The sequence below is a fragment of the Centruroides sculpturatus genome, unplaced genomic scaffold (genome assembly GCF_000671375.1).
Source record: "Centruroides sculpturatus isolate CEXI.00-Female unplaced genomic scaffold, Cexi_2.0 scaffold821, whole genome shotgun sequence".
In the NCBI taxonomy this organism is placed as follows: Eukaryota; Metazoa; Arthropoda; class Arachnida; order Scorpiones; family Buthidae; genus Centruroides; species Centruroides sculpturatus.
Genome location: NW_019384950.1, coordinates 286,402 through 302,681, shown reverse-complemented (window position 1 = coordinate 302,681; position 16,280 = coordinate 286,402). Strand labels below are relative to the sequence as shown.

The 16,280-nt window shown below is 34.8% G+C and overlaps 3 protein-coding genes and 1 non-coding gene across 5 annotated transcripts; 1 reads left to right on the top strand and 3 right to left on the bottom strand.

The window, feature by feature from the left end:
• Positions 1-2,075: 2,075 nt before the first annotated feature.
• LOC111632270 lies at positions 2,076-3,334 on the bottom strand. The gene is made up of 5 exons (XM_023376665.1): positions 3,199-3,334; positions 2,986-3,128; positions 2,799-2,916; positions 2,592-2,717; positions 2,076-2,466 (listed from the first exon to the last, which is right to left on the bottom strand). The coding sequence occupies exons 1-5, from the start codon at positions 3,270-3,272 to the stop codon at positions 2,223-2,225; spliced, it is 705 nt and encodes a 234-aa protein (XP_023232433.1). The 5' UTR covers positions 3,273-3,334; the 3' UTR covers positions 2,076-2,222.
• Positions 3,335-4,426: 1,092 nt separating this feature from the next.
• On the bottom strand, positions 4,427-7,075 carry LOC111632269. The gene is made up of 7 exons (XM_023376664.1): positions 6,930-7,075; positions 6,625-6,757; positions 6,408-6,550; positions 5,822-5,927; positions 5,587-5,756; positions 5,405-5,525; positions 4,427-4,686 (listed from the first exon to the last, which is right to left on the bottom strand). Exons 1-7 carry the CDS (start codon positions 6,967-6,969, stop codon positions 4,461-4,463), a joined length of 939 nt encoding a protein of 312 aa, XP_023232432.1. The 5' UTR covers positions 6,970-7,075; the 3' UTR covers positions 4,427-4,460.
• Positions 7,076-8,601: 1,526 nt separating this feature from the next.
• Positions 8,602-8,673, top strand: Trnap-ugg. Its single transcript has one exon. It is a non-coding gene; the product is annotated as a tRNA-Pro (tRNA).
• A 1,638-nt stretch (positions 8,674-10,311) lies between these two features.
• Positions 10,312-13,352, bottom strand: LOC111632260 (serine/threonine-protein kinase pim-3-like). Of its 2 annotated transcripts, XM_023376651.1 has the most exons (5): positions 11,746-12,001; positions 11,623-11,670; positions 11,053-11,416; positions 10,721-10,897; positions 10,312-10,640 (listed from the first exon to the last, which is right to left on the bottom strand). In XM_023376651.1, the coding sequence occupies exons 2-5, from the start codon at positions 11,650-11,652 to the stop codon at positions 10,468-10,470; spliced, it is 744 nt and encodes a 247-aa protein (XP_023232419.1). In that variant the 5' UTR covers positions 11,653-11,670; positions 11,746-12,001; the 3' UTR covers positions 10,312-10,467. The 2 variants fall into 2 exon arrangements, with proteins under 2 accessions (XP_023232419.1, XP_023232418.1); XM_023376650.1 differs by lacking the exon at positions 11,623-11,670 and having other exon boundaries at positions 11,859-13,352.
• Between the last annotated feature and the right edge of the window lie 2,928 nt (positions 13,353-16,280).

The window sequence follows — 16,280 nt, the reverse complement described above, 5'->3', positions numbered from 1 at the left end:
TATTTGTGACCTAAAATTTTCGACATATTTTTTTTTTATTACTGTCGATATTATGTTAGTTATTTGGTCTATTAAAATATTTTACTCCTCCCTGATACTTCATCCTGTGTACGCCCATTACCTATTCAATTATTCCAAGAGAAGAATGAATGCATAAAAATGAAGATTGTACAGAAATATTCAAAATATTTTGAATTATTTCTATTTTTATTTATATTCTACCTCTCTACACGTATTAATAAGCATGTACTTTCTTAAAACAAGGTCGTGGATACAAGAGTAGTGTTGATACGTACTGTACACTAACTTATTATACCAACTGTACGTATCTCGTTTCATTGTCTGCCTTATTTAATAAGGTACAGAGACGTAGAATATAAATTTTCAAAGAAATATTACCTGATTAATTTTAAAGATACAGAAAGTTCGAAAATTTAATTGTGTTAGAGTTATCGATAAGCATAGGTTTTGAATTTCAATATCAGAATAATTCATAAGTAAAAGAGAAATTTTTTGTCTTTTTATCTATTCTATCTCAATAAATTTATTATTTTATCTATTGTGAGTAAAGTTATGGTGACGTTTAGCTGTAACTTTAGATTGGAATGATGAAGGGTAGGCTCAATATCCACGTGAATTCCTAAATAGAGATGATAAAGTATAACGAATTTCTCGTAAAACACTAATGTAATAATTTTAATAATAAATAAAGTCGTTAGTAATATAGATTTTTATATAATTAGTATAAATAGTAAATATATGAATGGGCTTAAATTCCTTTAAATGTATTGTTTTATAAGACACTTAAAATCTCAAAACACGTCAGATTCATTCTTTGTAAGTGTAAGTCATTAAGTTCATATATAAGTAGGTCCAAAAGTCAATTAAATTGCTATTCTGCTCACATACTTGCATGCTAAATCATACTTTTTTTCGTTAGTTTTGTAAAAGAAACACACGTTATAACAATTTATTTGGCCTTTGTATTATAATAACATACAAAAATTTGCGTGTTCGTGCTATTTATGCTTTCCTGGATGCAAGGCAATTGTTTACCTTAAGTCAATAAATTTGGAAAATGTATTGTTTTAAGCTCAATTTCAGGTTCACATTCAAAAGTGTACAGTACGTAGAACACAAGAAACGTTCGTGGTTAACTGAGTTTTGGGCCACCCTTACTACTTTTTTTTCCTTTTCTTTTATTCTATTAATTTTCTTTAATTTCATTAATTAATTTTTAATTAACTAATATTACTATTTTCCCGCTATTAATTCACGCTTTTAAAATTAATTATAATTAATTTAATTGCTAAAAAATTTAGAAATAAAATTAAATGAATAAAATGAAAGCAAATAATTAAAATTGTTAAATTCCTAATAAATTAAAAAATATATTTTTACTCTGTACATATCTGATAATTAAAATATTAACTGAAAAATTGAATTGAAAATATATAGGCCTATATACTGTATATAAATTAAAACGTGTATGTTAGATAAAAAGTTTATACAGTTCAACGTGTCCGCACCAAATTTGGCATGAATATTCTTCGATACAATAGAAAATACTGTGGACGTCCCACTTCTAAACACCCTAAAGTTCACCCCCTCTTAACTTATGTATATTTGTTAGATAAAGGGTTCTATACCGTTCAACATATCCGCACCAAATTTGGCACGAATACTCTTTGACATCCTAGAAAAATTCTATAATGGTCCCATCTTCAACCACCCCTAAAGACCCTCCAACATCTTCTAAAGTCCCTAGCTTAAAGGCTTTAGGAATGGTTGGCACCCCTCTTAGCTTAAGCCCAAGCAATTTTTTTTGTGTTTTGCAGTTTTATTATTGTAAATAAACATACATTTTAGTTAAAAAAGACCGTTATTTTTTACCTCTCCCTCCCAACCCGACCTCACCAATCCCCCCAAAAGTCCAAACAAAAACAAACACACGCAACTAGTATTTACATAAAATAATATTTTTTTTTTTTGTTTGTTTACATCGATATATTTCAGTTATAAACTTAAAAAAAAAATACAAAATAATAGATAAAATTTACAAAATTTTATTCCCGAAAAATAAAAATACACATGTTCATTTGACATTCGATTTTAAATAATGTGCAAATGACAAGAAGATAATGTAAAGAGGCACGACCTTATTTCTTATAAAGTATTTGATGATTTAATGAAGCGATGCTTAAGTACAGAATGCAAGTTTATTATCTCCCACGAAAGATGTATGATACGTAAGAAACGAGCAAAATAAATAGAGCACTAGCCGGTTTGACACTATCACCTACAGATGTCCTGCTGCTCTGTGTTGGAGACAGACTATATATGACTGTACGAGGGATCCAAGTACTTGATGTAGTTGTAGCGTGATACCTGCTGGCTGTCACTTTATTGGTAGATGTTTGAGATAATAAATTCTCCGGATCCGCTTTTGGGCATCTGTAATGCAATCTACAGGAAAACAACACTTCACTCTTAGATTGTGTCTTATTAAATTGATGATTAAGGCGTTACACTAGTTAAATCGAAGGAGGTTTTTTTTATATTATTTTATAAAATTTAAAGAGTATACTCACGGATAAAATGCATTCCCACAGTGAGATATTAGATAAGTCATTGAATGGGCCATTAATTCGTGTGCTTGCTTACCACACTGATGCAGTAAAGGATCGTTCACGCACTGTTGAAAATGACTAAATGTGCTATAAAAAATTAATTTTTTTACTATAAAAACTATAAACACAGATGTATTTCTGTATTTAAAAAAAAAACGTGTAATTTACCAACAAATGTGATTTTTTTCGGCTCTTGAATTAGTAACCTGTTCGACCATTCGACGATAGTAAGATCCACAATTAGCAGCTGCCACCCTTTTGAAGCAAACTGCGTGATCTAGATAATCTATAAATTACATTTCACATTTAATTAACTTTACATAAAATTAACGTTTAGTATCTAATTACAATTTACCTCTCTGATACTTATTAGAACTGCATATAGCGTGAACTGTGCGAACGGTATCGCCGACCGCAGCATTGAATTTCGACTTAATTAATCGATTAGTGCACTCGCTCATATAAGTTCTAACACAATCGATGAATCGGCTCCATAATCTAAATAAAAATTACACAAATTAACTTAGCCTACACGATGAGCCTTCGTATATTTACTCGATACCCTTACTTGCACATGTCTTCCACGTCTCTGATGGCCGTAGGGAACATGTATCTGAGGTCGTATAAGAATGGCTTAACCATCCTCTTACAGCTGTACAGTGCTTCCTTACAGCTTCCATTAGCCGAGGATATTATAAATATAACTATAAAAAAAAAAACACTTCATATTTAAGATAATGTTACACCTATTGAAACTTGGAAATTTCTAATTATGGTCTCTTACCTTGTACTAAATGCCAGGCGATCCTAACCAAACTCATGTTTGATATAGCATATCATTTCTGCCTCTTTCTATCAGGATATCCGAATTTTAGTGCGTGCACTGGCCATTAGGTCACCAGCCTCTGTTTCCGTTCATACAAGCGGATATGACGCTAGGTTTAAAGTACTAGCCCACTGACTTAGTGCATTTCAATGGTTAACAAGAGTGATGCAAGGCACAATGTAAAATAAGCTTAATTTCACCACTAAATTTACAAAAAAGAGGAGGGTATATTTCTATGAACAGGAAAATCGTGAGAAAGAGAAATTACGTTCGCTATTTAGAAACTATGAAAACTTAAATATTTGCCATTGCAACATCCTTTGAACAGTGAGCCAGTTGAGCCACTCGTAATGTATGAAGGAGAACTAACAAATATGGATCCAAAATGTCCGTTTAACTCACAGAAAGCCTTTCGTGGATTCAAAATATCCATTTTATTCAGAGAAACTGGTTTAAAACCGTTTAGATTATAGATTCCAACTCTTCGGAGTACCCAAATCTGAAGTTTTGTGAAGTACGAAGGTTCTAAACTTCATCATCATAAAATTAGTTTTAAGTGTTACTGATAATTAATGAGTTTGCAACACTGGACAACAGATTATTGCCCGAGGAAGAATGTCAATGACATACTCGAACGCTTCAAAACAGAATATAATAGGAAGTAACCGCCATTGCTCAACCAGAAATCCTATTGATCACTCGTCCAATTAACTTTATAAGTGTTAATATGTACGTTTATAACTTAGAAAAAAAAATATTAAAAAAATTATTTTTCATACGAGAAACACTCGATATAAAGAGAAAAAAACGAGGTTATCATCTTTAGTGCCAGAACTGGATCACATTTTAGTTATTGTTTGGATCACGACATCCTGCAACACGCTGTATCTGTTCCCTTGAACTGTTTCAAATCACGAAAAGATATCGATTATATAAATTAATTTAAATAGTTTAGTTTAAAATAGTTTTTATTAACTTTTTACATAAAAAATATATCACACAAGTCAGTGTCTCACGCACACTTCCATCACAGTTATCATCCCAACGATTAAACTGAGTAATGACGTTAGAGCAGAACAAGACGAACACATGTCGAGTTCATAATTAATACATTTGTAATTAAGATCCCTGTTTAGGCGCTGTAAAGCATTGTCGATTAATTCTCGAGATTCGGATCTACAGTTTGTAGTTGCGACGTCGTCGATACAGAAGACGTACTTCTTAAAGGCACTGTAAACAAAATGATAATTGATGTACGACGTACAGAAAAATATATTGTTAAATATATTTTTAGACATAGAACACCTAAACTTCTACCTAAGATCCGAGTTTTTAAGGATTTTAGACAAGGTTTTCGTCGAGTACTCGAGATCCAGTTATCACAGGAGGTGTGCCACCTGTGCGTTGGCACAGGGCTCCTCTTCTCTTAGAGGGGTGTAAAGATGTCTTGTTTTGGTTCTAGTCGTCTTTTTCTGTGGGCAAAGAGGGCAATTTTCTGGAGCCACCTACTATCAGGGAATCCGAAACCGATCTTTTATAAACTTAAATTTTAGTAAGATCATCGAAATTAAAATTTGGGACCCTAAATTGACGGTGTGGCGCAGGAGCAAGGTGTACTGTCACAGCGCAGAGGTCGCGTAAAAAAGAACGAACGAGAATTCTCCCGAAGAAAAATGTTTGAATACTGTACACGGGGAACCCTAATTCAAATTTTCCCGGGTCCCATGAAGCTATAACGCTCCACCGTGTCTTACAAAACTCCCGGTAGTAGCTAGGATCCAACGTTGTACAATATCGTGTGATATAAATGAGGCTTTACAAGTCCACGCTTGATTAAAATCTCGAACTTTTACAGACCTCATAGAGGAAATTTTACATGTAAAAGAGGCCTCACACGTTTCTAGCAACCCAAAACCCCTGCCGAATTTTACATCTAGTCCCTACTTACCAGCAAGCAGTGGCAAAGATATCTTCACTCTCAATCACATTTTCATTCTCGTCGTAATTTCTTCTGCACGCGGAAAGCTTTTCTCTATTCCTAATCAAGCACCTCGCACCCTTTATGGACCCTAAATATTTAAATCAGTAAACTAATTTATAATTAAAAGAAAAAACTCTTAAAACACTTACGAATCATCAATTGATCGTTTCTATTATTAAAATACGTATCCTCTTCAGAACACATCCAACTGAACTCATCCGCTTTATCTAACAGATAAGTGCTTAAGTATATGTTGTATTTCTCTGTACATTTTTCATCTAGTATCCTCTCGGCACATCTTTTGAACTGAAAATAATGCCTACAAAAAAAAGGGTATGTCACTGATATATACATCTTTCAACTGTTATATTTTATAGTCCTCACCCGCAGCTGTACTCGTCGATCTTCTTGTAATCGTTATGCTTGAAGTAATCCTCCTTACAAGTTTCCATCTCATCACTCATATAACATTTTCGATCCCTCCAGTTCTCTTTAAGTGTATACATTTAAAAAAATATTATTTAAATAATAAAAATTATTAACCTTATATTCGTGAATAGCGGTGCAGTCAAACCTCTGAACAACGGCCACTGACAATTACATTAAAAAAGAAATGGTCGCCGCATAGAAATTATTTAGTATGCATTTTTGCATTCCGTATAAAATGTCCGTTGTTTAGAGGTGGCCGTCATTGGAAGTTCTATTGTAATTTCTCATGTTTAAGACGTATTCGTGAATAGCAGTGCAGTCAAACCTCTGAACAACGGCCACTGACGTTAACATAAAAAATGGCCGCCGTTTGGAAATTATTCTGTATGTGTTCCTGATAATTGTCCGCTGTTTAGAGGTGGTCTTTGTTGGAGGTTAGACCGTAATTTATGTATAAGATCTGACTAATTATTACTTCTGAGAAAAGACTTCTATTGTAATTTAAAAAAAAAAAAAAAAAAAAACGTAATTAAAAACCAACCATCGACTTGTTCGAAGTCTTCGCACACGTTCTTCAGATACTGCCTGACGTTTTCGATGACGTCTTTGGTAACACCGCGTTGCGATTGGCTAATACAGTTAACAGAATACCAAATAAGGCAGTTTAGTCCCTCTCGAAAATTCCTGCGTAAAGGAGGGAAACGTTAATTATGTCATAAAATAAGTAAAAAAAAGAAAGAAAGAAAATTATAAATTACCTGCAATTACTCATAAGTTCGATTGTAGAAAGGGGAGCACCGATAGATCTTCTCTCTAGTGTTATAGATATTAAACACTGCTGTAACTGATCATTCGAACACTGCAACGTGTCTAATTTTGCATAGGATACGCCTGTATGAAGTAAAAATAAAATAATAATAAACACAGGTATGGCTAGGCTACATAACGTGACAACCTGGTTTGCTAGTAACATCAGGTAAATTCAAGGACAGGTAAAAGTATAAGGCGTTAAACAAGTTAATAATCCTATAGAAGAAGCTGTTAAATGGCATAATATACTTACTGAAACACAATAGAAAAATCAATGTTCCCATGTATGCCATGTTTAGTCACGTGTTCATTATTAAAAACCCATAAACACGAGAAAAATGGTGTTCATGTTGATAGGTTACTTCCTCGTTCAAAAGCGCAGGCGCAGATACGTAACATCAACCTGCTTTTTTTTTTAGTAACCTGTATAAAGAGTAACGTTAGAGAATTAATAACGCTTATCGGCGATAGATGGAAGCACCGAAGCGTTTTAAACACGTATCGACGTTTTTAATAAATATTTTTAAGCTCAGAAAATTATTAATTTAATGCCAAATATAATTTTGATTAAAATTTTATTTAATTTGATATTATTTATTTTTTTCTCGGTAGAAAAAAAATATATATATATTTTTTTTTTTAGTTTATTTTAAAAGATTACAACGTCTCGCCATCTGTTGAGCGAAATTGGAACTTGGATACGAGGATAACGACCCTAAACACCCATAGGAGGTCTAAGATAATGCACTTCAATTGATCAACATATAAATAAAAGACTTTCTTGAAAAACGATGAATAGAAAATAATGAGGCCCCTTTTTTTTCTTTTATTTGATGTTTTTTTTAGAGGGGTTAAATCACGCGCTTCTTTTTCTAAAAAATTCTCTACTGATAGCTCGTTGCATAATATTAAATATTATTGTTTCGGCATGTTTAAAACATTAAAGGAAATCATGCAACCGTATTGAGCAATATAACCGATCAATATCAAAGAACACTTGGGAAGTCTGCCAGACATTACGCGTGGGCTAATTTAGTGATCTGAGACTTATCGTGGGCCAAACAATGCCTTAAAATTCTTTCCAAAGGTTACGGTGTCCTGTTTCCCAGTAGAAAAATCTTCCTTTTAAATTCCATATTCTTCTCTTTTTACTATAATAAAATTATACAAGATAGAAATCTTTGTTGTTGTTATTGCTCGGATGAATGTTTTTTATTGTTAAATAAATATAAATCGTGCAAACGTCTGCTTCAACACGCTAAAAATCACAAAATTTTCCATTGTGTAGTTATCCGAAGTACAGTTTGCATGTCTCAATGTCACGTAGAAAGCACAAACACAGTATTTTTTTATTTTTTTTTTTAAACTTTCAGACACACAATTTCGAATTCCGAAGTATTTCTACGGATTATTCTTAGCAATTTGCATGGCAAATAACCTTTTAATCAGCGTGCCTTTAGACTCTTTTGCATTTAAATACTATGGGAATTAATAAGCCGTACGCTATACTCCCCACGGTGTATGCCCTATTGGGATTAAGCTTTTTTTTTTTTCTTCAAAGTTGTTTAACTCGTGTACCCCACTTTACATTTAAATACAATATTATGAGAATTACAATGTGTTACCGTAACGAGGGAACCAATACCCAGGAGATTGCGAATTCATTAGGGAATGTTTTCGAATATCGAATCGAAGATATCCCCTAAAGTGTAGTATATCAAATGCGCGAATGATATACATATAAATGCTTTAGATATCTGTAATGATTTTTATCTTACGATTGAATGGAGATGAGAGTTAACGCGTGTTAAGTGCGTAGATTTAAGTGTAAGCGTGATAACAGAAGGAAATATCACGTTTTCACTCAAGTACGAATCAATAACTGATTAGAAATATAAAGGTTATTAGTGAAGTGTCGGTTACGTGGCCCGTTGGTCTAGGGGCATGATTCTCGCTTTGGGTGCGAGAGGTCCCGGGTTCAAATCCCGGACGGGCCCTGATTTTTGTTTTTTTTTGTAACATTCCTTTTGTCATTTCTTTTTAAATTTACGTATTTCCGTCATCACCACATAAGACTCGCGTTAAGACATTTTTATGAATTAATTGACCGCCTTTGTTATTAAAATATGACGCTAGATGGAAGCACCGCGTTTCGGTTTTTTTCGCGCGCATTTTTTCTCGGCTAATTACACGCCGTTTAAGAGGAAAGAAATGTTTTGAGGGACGTAAATGGCCGTAGTATGAAAAATATTCCGTCCTGTATCGTGTTTAAATGGAGTACAGGAAACACGAAAGAAACAGTTAATTAGATTAGTAAATTTCGGTCAATTCTAGTCGTTATCCATTGTGATAGTAGACGAGACGTGTGAAAGGGTTCACGGTGCATCTGCTTCTCCAATTACGTTCGACCAATGCTCCTGCACCCGAAGGCCAAGCCGTACCACGTGATGGGCGAGCGCCATTGAACTCGGCGGGTGTGTTGAGGTAAAGCACGCGCGCGGCAGACAGGTCAGTGGCTGTGTGTATGTATGTGTGTGTGTCTCGACAATACAAAAAAAGGGATTTCCCTCCAAAAATCGTTAAGAAACGTCTAGTCCGTAACAGATCGATACACCTATTAATTAATCTTTAATTTAGAAGATGGCGACAGTAGAGTATAGTCAGGTGTTACGCAGACAATTAAACAAGGCCAGGTGTTGGTTAGACCGACAGATGTGGTGTTCTCACTAAAAACGGGAGACGTCTCGGCTGAATGGACCCAAACGCACTCTGTCTCTCTTTCTCGCTGAACACCTGTCTGTTATGGAGCTGGGGGGCAGGTGTCCGATCTTGGTTTTTCGAAAACATGGAACACCAAACACAAAAGAAAGGAAAAACCCTAACAGACAGCTGCATTCCAGTAGTGTTAGACCTACTACGCATGCCCTAATCACGAACCCAACAAGGCCACGTGGTCATAGACCTCGGTCTCGACCTTGGATGTTTGGTCACAGATCTTGATTCTCGTTTCTGAATGATATTGATTAAACGCAAAAGACAAGGTGACGTCAATGTAAAAGGTCGAAAGTCGCTTTCTGGTGACTGATCCCCGTCGATATTCTCGTCACGTTCCCAAAACCATTGTTTCTTATATAACGAAAACTTATTATCGAGCTTATTCTTTGCCTCGTCTTTTAACACTTCGTTTTACAGACTTAACTCCCGATTTATCGATAGCACGTGGATAAGAATTTATAGAGCGGTTTTTTTAGCTTATTCCGAGAAAAATCTCTCCTCTTCCGTTTCACCTCTGACATTTTCCCCCTCTTCATCCTGCATCACGTGATAAAACACTAGCCGGACGCGTGCGCAATATTAAAATCGATATTTTGACGCCTTCCCATCGACTGATACACACGAGAAACGTAAAACGACGTGTATGTGTAAACCCTTAAATAGGTTAGGGAATTCAACACCAAAAACGCCACTTTTTGTACAAAAATTCTTAAATATATTTTTTCCTCAAATTTTCTGAAACTTTTTTCCTCTTTGTTAAAAAAAATATATATAGAACTTTACAAAAGTTTTCTTCTTCTTCATCCTCATCGTCTCCTCATCCAAATACAAGAAATACTGGCATGACTTTTGCTATTTTCGATAAAAGTTTTGGTCGTATTTTGGAACTTCTGCCTTATAAATTATCAGGAAATATACAAATTAACAATAATCAAAACCGTATATACAATATGTACAAGGGGCTGAATAAATTAACCATTTATCACAAAAAAGAGTTCTACGAAGCACAATTAGGATCATATGCTTTCTTCGCTTGTTGTCGACGCTTTATCGTATGTCTGTTGATCCAAAGAGCTTCTTCGAGTCGGTTCTAGTTTGGCCGTCATCCAAGGGTGCACCATGATGTCCTCCAGGGTCAAACGATCGTTAGGTACGAGCGACAGACATTTCTTGATTAAATCCTCGCATTCTGTAAACGATTAACAATTATCTAAATGGTACATGGTTCCAGGCAGGGAAATCTCTTCTTTACCGATGTTACGATCATACCTGAACTGAGATTCCTCCGAAAGCGGATGTCACCCCTGAGTATTTGTTCGTCATGTTCAAAGGGGATGTCTCCACACACCATGTCGTATAAAAGGATTCCTAGAGACCACACGGTGGCACTGCGACCGTAGTAGCGATTGAAGCGGATCCATTCCGGTGGACTATACACTCGAGTACCTGAAAAGCAAACCGGGTTGAATGGCCGAGCAGGTGGTACAATTATTGATTGGTTGGCACTGTGCCAAAAATGACGTCAGTCTAGTCCAATTGTCCGTCGTCACTTACGAAAGCAATTTTAAATAATTAAAGAAAAAAAAAAAGACGAGACTCACCGTCAAAATCCGTATACATGGTATCCTTCAGATATGCTCCCGAACCGAAATCAATCATTTTGACTTGCATGGAACGTAGATTCACTAATATATTTTCGTCTTTGATGTCGCGATGGATGACACCCACTTTGTGACATGCCACCGTTGCCTCCACCACCTGTCTGAAGAACATCCGCGAAAGCTTCTCTTCCAAATAACCCTTCTCAGTAATGAAGTCGAACATATCCTTAACTGGCTCCGGTCTTTCCATGACTATTATAAAAGAGTCCGGTCTCTCGTACCAATCGAGTAGATTGATCACACCTTTGATGTGCCGTACCTTCCGAAGTAAACAGATCTCGAGCGGTACACGATGTCCACCGATCTGTAGAAAAAAGAAAAATAATACCAAATAAAACTTCGGAACTGAAACGGGGGGAGGAACTACTTCCGCGTCATCTCAACCTGTCTGACTAGCATTCCTAGCTAGTGACGTCTCGCATCAACAATGTCAACAATGTTAGCCTCAGCACACTACTCCCATTACCGTGTAAATACAAAACAACGTTAAAACGACGGATACAAACTTACCTGTCCCCACTCGGGAATTCTCTCCTTCATAACTTGTTTAATAGCCACCTAAATTGCATTCATACCGTATTAGATGAACGTCTAATATGCAAATTTTTTTTAAAAACAAATAAAACCACTTACCTGGAGATTATCTCGTATTCTCACACCGCTATAAACGGTACCAAAGCCACCTTTACCCAGTATGGAACCGATTCAGTATGTCTTCTCGAACTGCTCTTTGTCGCGACACTTACTTCCAGACTCCTTGTCGTTTCCATTAGTAGAAAAGACGTTCGATAACGTGGGTAATTTTCGCGAAAGCATGGTCGAAGATTGTTAACAGGAGAATTCGGAATTTTCAGCAGAAGTGTGATGACCCTACCAAGAGGCATGCACGCCAAAATCACAATACTCTGTCTCGCCTTCTATGACCATTGACCGTCACCCGTCTGGTATAAATGCGCTGTCTGGCGGGAGTTTCGTGCTAGACTACATCCCGACTCTGTCTCCATAAAACAGACACGACAGGTAACGTCACAACCTAATTAACACCTATCGATCGTCTAACCTTACTTATATTTTCCTCCTTTATAAATATTTCTAATATCCTCGGGGATTACTTTCTTTTAGTGAGACGATATGACGTAAATGGATGCGAATCGTCACCACGAGGTTGCGAGTAACAAGTAAATTCCTACCCGCCAAAATAGACCAATCGGCAAACGTCTTTCTTCGGTATTTATAGAAAAGGACGAATAACCGTAAAGAATATTTGGATGAATTGTGACGTCGGGCTGTTGTGTTTGGAGAGGGGAGGAGTGCAATGACGTCAACAATGGCGAAAGTTTATCAAACGTAGTCTCTTTCATAAGACACTACGCATTAAATTTTATATTTTTTTTGTAATAAATACTTAATTTACAAATTTTGTAATATTTTAAAATAATATTTATTTATACCCAAATCAAATCCATGTTTATATAAACACGTTTGTTTACACGATATTCATTGCCTTTCATCTTAATCACTAATGAGTTCTGTCTACAAACATGTTGACGCAATGTCTGAGTCTTCGATCACTTTATCCGAAATAATTACATCTTGTCTCATACCCGTTTACTAAAATTGAATTTCCCAAATAAAATAATCCATTTTCCAATTGTTTACATATATTTTTTTCCAAGTAAATTATCGACGGGGTAATGTTAAACGAATTTCTTCTTATCAAAGAAAAATAGGAACAAAGCTGTAAATGGGGCCCCTTTTAGCCTACCGGATTGATTACAAGATCTGTATATCTGCCAGAATATTTTGTTTATGTGTTATATACTTAATTAGCTTGTTCTCGGCTCCTGACACTTAACAGCGTATTGTTTGTCCATAAATGCTGATATGCATCAGCATATTTATTTTGTCTATAATCTTCAGCTCTTAAACAACAACAGCTTATTTACACCGGCCACAATAATATATTGACATGTTCGAATCCTTAACGCTTTTAAATTTGTCATCCGCAGTGTATTTTTTTTTTTTAATTTTTAATTTAATTCTCTTATACGAAAGCTGCTTAATAGGCAATTTACTCGATCCGCTCGTTATTTCTTTCCCTTCTCTTAATAACATTGTGTGTGTGTGGCTCTTCTTATTTAACGGCTATTTTAATTGATCCATATTTCTCCATGCTCATTTGCATACAGATATGTAAATTGGTTGTATTTTGGTATATTTAAACGCCGTGTTCCTACATTGCTTTAAGTTATATATATATATATATATATAGGTAAAGCTTATATTCTTTATTATCCTGTTCTAAATCGGAATCAAAACAGAGTTTCCACTAATGAGTGAAAAAAAAGAAGGAAACTAGGCCAAAAAAGCAACGTTTTAATTCGATGCACATTAAAACTGTGATATCTATGAATGGAAACTCATAAAACGCTAACAGATGTTAGCGTGGGAGTCAGGTATACAGTTCAGTAATACTGGCAGCTGTTCTTACCTTAATATCCTACTTTACATCTACCCTTAAGCAAATAATGTAGGATCTAATTGAAGGATATAAGTTTTAACCGCAGAAATAATTTCGTTTTGATGATATTGATGCGATAATTCAATGTCGTTTCTATAGGGAAAAATATGAGATTTTTCTGCCTGGTTTCTCGTCTTATACTTCCTGGTCCATCTGGTAATCGTCAGTTTAAGGAACGATGCTTTTATTCTCTTGACCGAAAAATACTTTGGGCATATGGTTAATCTAGTTAGGCCAATAAGGTCATTTCAATTAACCAACAGGACGGAGGAAAAATGCGTTTATACTTACTGTACGCAATTTTTTTTTTCTTTTGAAATCTCATCGTCACTCCATTTAGTAGGAGACGAATAAAGGAAACTACAATTTGGATAAAATCCAAAATTCGCATTCAGTAATTTTGATAAAAGTATCTCTTACATTTCGCGCGTGCTAAAATAATTTTACATCGGGTCTTAAAATTGCACCTTCCTATACATTTTTTCCCCTATTCTTTTCTTTATATTTCTTATAAATGTTGGCGTAAGTTGTGTAACTTTGCTTTTTCTCGTCTAGAATCTTAGATAGCCGACCTATACGTTGCCATGGCAACTGGCTGGAATAGAAGTCTCCCCTCTGTCACGTGATGTTCACCTGGTGATCTTTGCTTTAAGTAAAAACAAATCGAATCAATTTGCCTTGAACCCGGCCACCGATTGTGCAATATATTCTACACGTTAATGATTATAACTGCGATTAATGTATTCAGGGAATCTCAATACGCAACTATTGCATAAAATTCTAAAGAAGTCGAGAACAAAGACGAAATTAACGTAAAGAGTAATGAACTCTAAAAAAAGGAAGGGCACGTGTAAATAATATCAAAATCTGCAATAGTTAATGACGTCTGGATGTATGGATTGTCGTATAAAACCAATCGATTGATGAGTTGAAGTACGACTCCAGCATTTGATGATTCACTCTGCAAGCCACGTGACTACTGGTACGTCACAGCACGTGCCTAGTCCTTCGGGGCTGATGTCATTTAACTGCCTAAATTGATAATACGAACTATATACAGGAGATCGTATTTGTTATACATAAGCAATACGGCGTGTACCTGTGCGGGTAACTGGAGCAACCTCTCTCCTCATTCTACAGTAAATTAGCCCAGACCACACCTGACTCCATCCCATCGCAAAAATTATGTCATTAACTACAATAGCACTGCAAATGGAAGCAACTTTCGACCTTGAGAATTAGAATGGATCTTAAAGAATAGAGAATTAGAATGGATCTTAAAGACGTGTGGCCATCAATGGGATTAATTTCTTTCTGAAAGTGTATTCCTGTACCAATCAGCACTGAGTGACCCCATCCATCACAGCTCACTAGACCCTTATATGACAAGCTAATACTCGATCCCCCCTCAAAAAAAGAATCGCTGAAGGCATTATTCGGTTGCATTTCTTTTTTAACCTCTTCCGGTATTATAGTCTCATTTTTAAATATCCAAAATAGGATTTCTTAAAGAAAGCGTCCTTGGATGGTATGTGAAGGATGTCTAAAAACTGGTTTACGACTCCCTACGTGTTAATTGTCTGCAGACAGACTTATAGATACATGCTGGACGGTCAATAACCTAGCCAAACTTGCCCACAGATGGAATTTTCTCTGCTAAATGCAACCAAGCAGGGCAAATTGATAGAATACGAACGCTGTTTGTCTACTTTGGTTCCATTTCGTGTAAAATTTTTACTTTTCAGCACTATCTCCATCTACTCATCCCTTTTTTAAATAGGATTTCTGTGCGGATTTTTATTGCTAAAATTCTTATTTTACAATTATTTTTTTTTAAGTTAAACATTCGCATAATATACTAAATACATTTCTGCAATTTACTTTCAAATGAAAATTTTGATGCGAATATTCTGCAGAGTGATCAGATTACATTCCAATTATCTGTAATAAACACCTTAAAAATTGTATACAGTATTTTAGAAAATACTAAAATTAAATCGCCTATAAATTAATTCCGAATAGGAAAAAATTTACATATATTAATTATTTATTATTTTAAATTTCTCAGAATTTTATCCTTGACATTTCAGGCGCCATAAAATTAAAGTTTCATTTTTAGTAACTTATATAACAGTATTATTTATTATTATTTTCCTTAACAATCATAATAATTTTAACTATAATATATATAGGCTACGCTCAAAATAAACCAATTTGCAATTTTATTTTCAGATCAGCCATGAAAATTCGGAATACTTTTTAAGCTTAGAAAACCCGAAACTTCTTCGTATTGCATAACTTACGCCATATTAATCTATACAAATTTCAATTAAGAAATATAAAACACGAAAGCTTCTGTTTAAAATCATTAACTGAAATTATAGAAATTTCATTAATCTAAATGAAAACCAGGAAATTTTTTGTTTTGTGTTCAATTATGCGTAGGTAGAATTCTCTTGTTTATAATACACATTTTATATGCTTATAACACCCACACACAACTGTTCAAATTGCTCTATTAAGAGGAAATCGCTTTATTGTAACATCAATATTTAATAATAAAATATTTTATATATACCGTTCTACGATTTAAATAAATTTAAAATGTTTATAAATGATTAAAAATTGCAGAGATTTTAATTTCATC